Here is a 6,648-nt window from a genome sequence, read left to right as displayed (position 1 = left end):
AATCAATTGTTTTATATCTGGTGTTAGCCGGTCTTGGCTAGGGAGGGCGGGGTATAAATAAAATTATTATTATTATTATTATTATTATTATTATTATTATTATTATTATTATTATTATTATTTGTTAGCCAAGGTTACAATCTGCCTTTCGGCCACTTGTGTGCATAAAAATGCATATAATCATGAAAATGGCATACAAAAAAATCTTTATATGAGAGGAAATTGCTTGCAAAAAATGAGTGCGTGTGAGGAAAATATGCAATAAAATGTCGATAAAGTTTTGAAAGGGCTTTTTAAAAATCACAGGTAAATGCAGCAATGCGAAGAACTAAATTTAAGGTTGGGAAAGTGAGGAAACGAAATCAACAGGCTCGTGGATCCCTCTCCAAATGAGGCCCCAAAGATTGCCAAGCTTATATTTACTTCCCACGGCTGGACCCCTGTGTTTTATTGATGAAAACACACTTTTCACACGCAGATTATAACCAATTGAGGCTGGGAATTAAAACAAGACCGGAGAATCCTAAGGAGGCTCACTCAAATTTAGTTCTATCAAATCCACAGGACTTTAACTTCTGAGAAAATGCACTTAGGACAGGAATGTTCCTTTGAAATGCATTTAGCAATCAATTTTCCAGCCCCCGGTGCCCCCTAATGAATGTGATCTATAATTTTATAGCCCCACAAATAGAAAAGGAGAACAATCTGGGTGAAAGTTCTTCAAGCTCCAACCCAGAGAATTGCGCTGGCAAGAGGAACCACGATGGCAAGCAGCTCCACGTTGCCAGGCCTCGTTCTGGCCGCTCCGTTCCGGTTGCAAAAGTCTCTCTGGCAGCAGGATGTGGAAACGCCATGCTGCTTGGTTTCGGTGCATTCCGCCGCGCACGTCTTGGAGACATGTGCCGTGCTTGAGGAGCCTTGATCAACGAAGAAATAGCAAGAGAGAGGGAAGGGAGTTAAGGAGAAGTCTCACCCATTCCTGGTATGCTGTTCTGGCTCCCCACATCCTAATCCATAATCAATAGGCAACCTTGCAGCCTGTGACCTCGTCTGAGAACGAAGGGATGTTGGCACATGTTGTTGCTAGGAAACCCAACCCTACCCAGAAGCCTTAATCCTACTGAGAAGTTCCAAAGAAATGTGATCATGCGTTCCAGCTGTCCCCATTGACAAGGATATTCCCTGTTTCCTGATAAAGTGGTACCTCAGGTTAAGAACTTAATTCGTTCCGGAGGTCCGTTCTTAACCTGAAACTGTTCTTAACCTGAAGCACCACTTTAGCTAATGGGGCCTCCCGCTGCCGCCGTGCCGCCGGAGCACAATTTCTGTTCTCATCCTGAAGCAAAGTTCTTAACCTGAGGTACTATTTCTGGGTTAGCGGAGTCCGTAACCTGAAGCGTCTGTAACCTGAAGCGTATGTAACCCGAGGTACCACTGTACAGTCATACCCCATGTTACTTTTGCTTCAGGTTGCGCGTTTTCAGGTTGTGTCCTGCAGTGACCCGGAGGTACCGGAAAGGGTTACTTCCGGGTTTCGCCACTCGCGCATGTACGGATGTGCAAAATGACGTCACACGCATGCGCAGAAGTGGCAAATCGCGACCTGCACGTGCGCAGACATGCAGATGCGGATTGCGTTCCTTTCAGGTTGCAAACGGGGCTCCGGAACAGACCCCATTCGCAACCAGAGGTACCGCTGTAACTCTCCCTGATGAACCATTGATTCTACTAGCAAGAGGTGGGTTCTGCTGTAGCAGGCCAAGACCCAGCAAGGGAACTCGACTCTGAGCTTTCAGGGAGTTTTTAAAGTAGGTTTCTAGCCCTTGTAGAAGGAAAGTTAGGAAGCAAAAGGTGTAGGCACTATTGGCAGCACCTGCCTACTGAGAAGTGAGCTTGCTCCTCACCCCCTTGTAAGTGGGACATACGAAGTTGCCGTCTTCTGAATCAGACCATTGATCCATCTGGCTTAGTATTGCCTACACTGACTGGCAGCTACCGGGAGATGCTGGCAAAGAGTGAGCCCGGGACCCTTTGCTTGCAAAGCAGATCCTCTACCAGCAAGCTATGGCCCTTGTCCAGTGTTTTTAACCCAGGAATGGACTCAGTGTGGTCACTGGCAAGTGCGATAGAGAAATCTAAGGAGTCGTACACACATTCCAAGGAAGATGTGAGCAGCTTCCAAATGAGCCAAGATGTCCCTTCTGCAGACCATGAAGAAGGGACCTCTGGTTCATTGGTAGTTGCTGTTTTTTCATCTTCCCTCATACAGAAGTGGTTGTTGTACAGGCAAACTAGCCGAGAAATCCAGAATTTTAGTCCAAAATTCCAAAACATAGAACCAAAGAACAGAGTTCATGTTTATACAAAAAAAGTTGTTGTTGTTGTTGTTACTACGTAAATAAATTTTTACAGTGCTTTTTTTCTTTAAAAAATGTTTAGGGGTACTCTCATTTTGACTCAAGAAAACCGCCATTTTATAATTCCAATTGGGAAAAGTAAATACAGTAAATGGACAAAAGTACAAAGATTTAGGGGTATGCGTACCCCTGCATCCCCCCAGGTAAAAAAGAACTGAATTTGTATACCATTTTTTCTATCCGTAGATCTCAGGGCCGTTCACAACATAAAATTACAATATAAGAAACACAAAATACATAATAAAATCAAGAACAAAAGGAAACTAATTACTCTGCTAATCCGAATGCAAATAAATCCCATCCATATTGCAAGGACGGCAACGCTAAGGCAGAGAGTGAGAGCGATGCAAGCCTTGCACTTGCGAAATGTTTAAAACATTTTTATGGCGACGCTGGGCAGGTTCACTATCAGGTGCCTTGGCTGCTTGCCCCTCTTCCTTACCGCTCACTTCACACGCTGATATTTGATGCAAACCAGCTGCCGGGAGCGTGGCTGCTTTTCCGAAGGCGTGACTCGACTTACCCGTCTCCGATGGCCCAACCGTGGTCTTGCAGTACTTGTCAAGCTCCGAGCAGACCGTGGGGATCATGCAGTGGGAGCTGTTGGAATGCGTGGCGCAAGAGTAGCATTTCAGCGAGAGAGCTGGAGAAGGAAGACGAGGAGAATTAATGCAAAAGGCCCCCCATCGCTCGCAGTAAAATATATTCAAAATAAAAAAATTCCTTCCAGTAGCACCTTAAAGACCAACTAAGTTAGTTCTTGGTATGAGCTTTCGTGTGCATGCACACTTCTTCAGATACACGCACACGAAAGCTCATACCAAGAACTAACTTAGTTGGTCTTTAAGGTGCTACTGGAAGGAATTTTTTTATTTTGACTATGGCAGACCAACACGGCTACCTATCTGTAAGTAAAATATATTGTTGTCCACTAAAGGTGTACCTCCACTGACAGGGGCAGTCTACCCCTATGAGAACAGGATAATGGACTAGGAAGCCTGATCCAGCAGCTTTTTTTACACCACTTGGACTGGTCCAACACGCTTGCAAACGCTGGATTCTGACTGCCACGCTCAACCCACTTCTCATTCACCAGATTTCTCCCCGGCAAGAACTCTATCCATAAATTATCGCATTCTGTCCTGCCTCCAGATTAATCAGATTCCAGTGTTGCTCCGTCTCTCGGACTGCCAGATTCTTCCCCGACTCCACTGCCCTTGAAAAGATGTGTGTCGGGCGGAAATTCAACAGGTGAGTCTTTCTCCCACCACACCATCAGGGTTTCTTCAGCTGTGATTCCTGCACTGCATGGGGTTGGACTAGATGACCGCATGGGGTACCTTCTCAATTCTACGATTCTGTGATCCACGCTGGGAATCATTTTACTTTTTACTCCCTGCCGTGCAGTTCTCAAAGCAAGATGAGAGATCCTTGCGGCGGTGTGTATGCACAAAGAAAACAGTCTCCTTTCTCACCTTTGCCTGACCAAAGGACGGCAGCCAAAACCGTAACCAGAAGGATCCTCATCTTCTTCTGATGACAAGAGGAAGCTGCTTCGCAGAATATATACAGGCACGCCCTAAATTCAGGTTCGGTCACCGTAAAGTCTGGCATTCACAGGACTGGGATCTAAATCAGGATTGCACCACTCACAATAGCCTCAGCGTTACTTTTAAATAGTTTTCGGGTGTCACGGTCTTCTACAGTCAGCGCCTAATTCCTGCGTCAAGAGGTGCTGGGATCAAACCTCTCTGGCTATTGCTTGCAAGCCCTTCTGGCTGGTATAATAAAGTCCTTGGAGTCTGTAATTTTTGTTGTCATCACCACCATTATCCTCATTCTTTCATCGCTTTTTACAGTGCCTCGTGCAAGGTAAAAATAGAAACAGGATGCAAAGAGCCCAACATAAAAATACAGCAATAAAACAAGACCCAAAGCGCTCGTCCCAAAATAAAAAATGAGAAAATAATGCATCCTCTCTGGAGAGGAATGGCAAAACTGACTGGAAAGCTCAGGAACCAAGAATTCAAAAAATTTCCAAGAAAGATTGGGGAGGGGGATTATAATTTATATAGGAGAGCGCTATGAGCAGATGAAAATATTAGCAGGATTTTAATCTCACTTGTAATGTAACAAATACTATGGACGATATGGAGAGATGGAAAATATAGATTATGAAAAGCAGTTGCAAAAGTTGACAATAGGACCCATGGAGGGGAATGGGAAGTCTCTAGATTCAAAGTGATCTCTTTATTTGTATTTGGTTTTGTTATAAATTTATATTTGTAAAATCAAATAAAAATGATTTCCCCCCCAAAAAAGGAAAAGAATGAGGAGCCCGGACAGAGGCTGAGGGCAGAACTGGTTAACCTCCAAATCAAAGGCCAAAGGCCTGTGGGTTTTGTCTGCTGCCTCACAACTGACAATGGGAGAACCGGCATGCTGTCCTGGGGAGAGCATGCACAAGTGCGGGGCCACCACTGAACAGGCCCCTTCTCAGGTTGCCTCTCTGTGCGCTTCCCTCAAAGGCAACATCGTGGAGAAGGGAATTGCTCAGGACCGGTCTCAAGTAGAATCAGGCCCCACTCAGGCTGCAGGGCACATTTCTGCTCTTTGCAATGTGTTTGTGTGTGTCTATGAATTGATATAGCTACATGTGTCACATGTCTGTTTACATTCCAACACAGTATGCTGGGAACTTCCGTTGTCTGTATTGCTTTTGCATTTCCCGTTCTGAGACGACACGAGAGAGAGACTGTAGGTATTTTGATTAGTCCGTGACGTGCTAATTGATTTACTATCGGCAATTAGCTCTTTATGGCAGCTTCGGCAGGTCCGGCACACTTCCTCTGCGCGAATCTGCTCCTTCTTCTGCGTCACGCCCAGCAGAGTAAAACACAGCAGCAACTTGTCACTTAGTTTCCCACAAACACACAGAGCACAGTAATGTCCATTTACAGCTCTTTTATTGCATCATTTTCTCAGATATTTCCAGGACTTCTCGCAGACATGGCAAACACCCTCTCTCTCTCAACGACCGGAGAGGAACAGACAGGAAAGCTCCGCCCAGCTTCCATTCCTGACGTCAGAATGCTGAGGCATCATGGGAACAACTTAACCTCTTAAGTTCCAACTCCCATACCCCCTCTGCATCACATTCTGACAATACCTGTGGAACATCCACGTAACTCTCAGGTTCACACTGTGCGAAACTTACCAACGCACCCGTGGCTTGGTATCTTTCCGGTGGAACACCCTTCGTTGTGCGACTGGATCGCCTGGGCACAAACTCAGATGTTTCCTCTGACTCACTGCCACCAGGAACTGTGTCCTCAGCATCATGGGATTCCCCCTCTGACTTAAAGCGTTTTCGAATTCTCTCCATCACACTCACAGGGGAACTAGGCTCACTCTTGGCCTCCCTTTTAACAACTTGTGGAGATGCCCCGCCCTGCTCCAGACCTTGGTCAGTGACCTGATCGTCATCAGCAGACTCAGCCTCTTCTTCCTCCCCCTCAGAACCTTCCTGTTCTGAATCAGAGAGACACTCTGAGAGAACATCACGCTTGACAGCAGCCTTTGACTTTTCATCCTGCTCATAGAACTCAGCGTGTTTGCTGATCAGCAGTTTACTCTGATCACCCGATGGAAACGCGAACCTCCATGCATGCGCTGTTGGCTCATACCCACAGAAGATCATTTTCCGGAACTTGGATCCATCTGGCCCCTGTGAAACTTTAGCCACTGGCACAGATGCTTCCGACCCAAACTTGCGCAAAAAATGAATCTGGGGTTTCCTGCCATGCAACAGCCCAAACGGTGTGTCACCTACCACTGAATTGTAGGTCCGATTCCAGGTGAAGCTCACATACCTGATTGCCTCCAGCCAAAACTTTGGTGGCAACCCAGAATCTTTCAGCAACACCTTTGCAGTCTGGACCAGAGCCTCACATTGGAGCTCTGCCTCCCCCCTCTGATTGGGTGAAGTCACTGTGTGACGTATCCCTTTCTTGCGAAAGAACCTCTGCAAAGCAGAACCTGTAAATTGAGCACCTCTGTCACTTGTGACAGCTTGCACTTTGGTGGCAAACCTTTGTTCCACCTCCTCAATCCACCTTTTGATCAGCTGTGCTGCATCATCCCTGGATTTGAGACCATGGGTCCAGGAATTCTGCGTAAAATTATCCTGCATCGAGAGCAGAAACCTTGACCCTCCCAGACTTGGTTCTTT

The 6,648-nt window shown here is 46.1% G+C and overlaps 1 protein-coding gene across 1 annotated transcript; it reads right to left on the bottom strand.

Annotated features, from left to right (window-relative positions):
- Positions 1–319: 319 nt before the first annotated feature.
- Positions 320–4,419, bottom strand: LOC310713210 (lymphocyte antigen 6E-like). The gene is made up of 3 exons (XM_083517099.1): positions 3,893–4,419; positions 2,941–3,060; positions 320–917 (listed from the first exon to the last, which is right to left on the bottom strand). The coding sequence occupies exons 1-3, from the start codon at positions 4,029–4,031 to the stop codon at positions 721–723; spliced, it is 456 nt and encodes a 151-aa protein (XP_083373225.1). The 5' UTR covers positions 4,032–4,419; the 3' UTR covers positions 320–720.
- Positions 4,420–6,648: the final 2,229 nt, after the last annotated feature.

Source organism: Podarcis liolepis (genome assembly GCF_965112155.1).
Source record: "Podarcis liolepis genome assembly, chromosome: 8".
NCBI lineage: Eukaryota > Metazoa > Chordata > Lepidosauria > Squamata > Lacertidae > Podarcis > Podarcis liolepis.
This window is presented reverse-complemented; position numbering and strand designations above follow the sequence as displayed.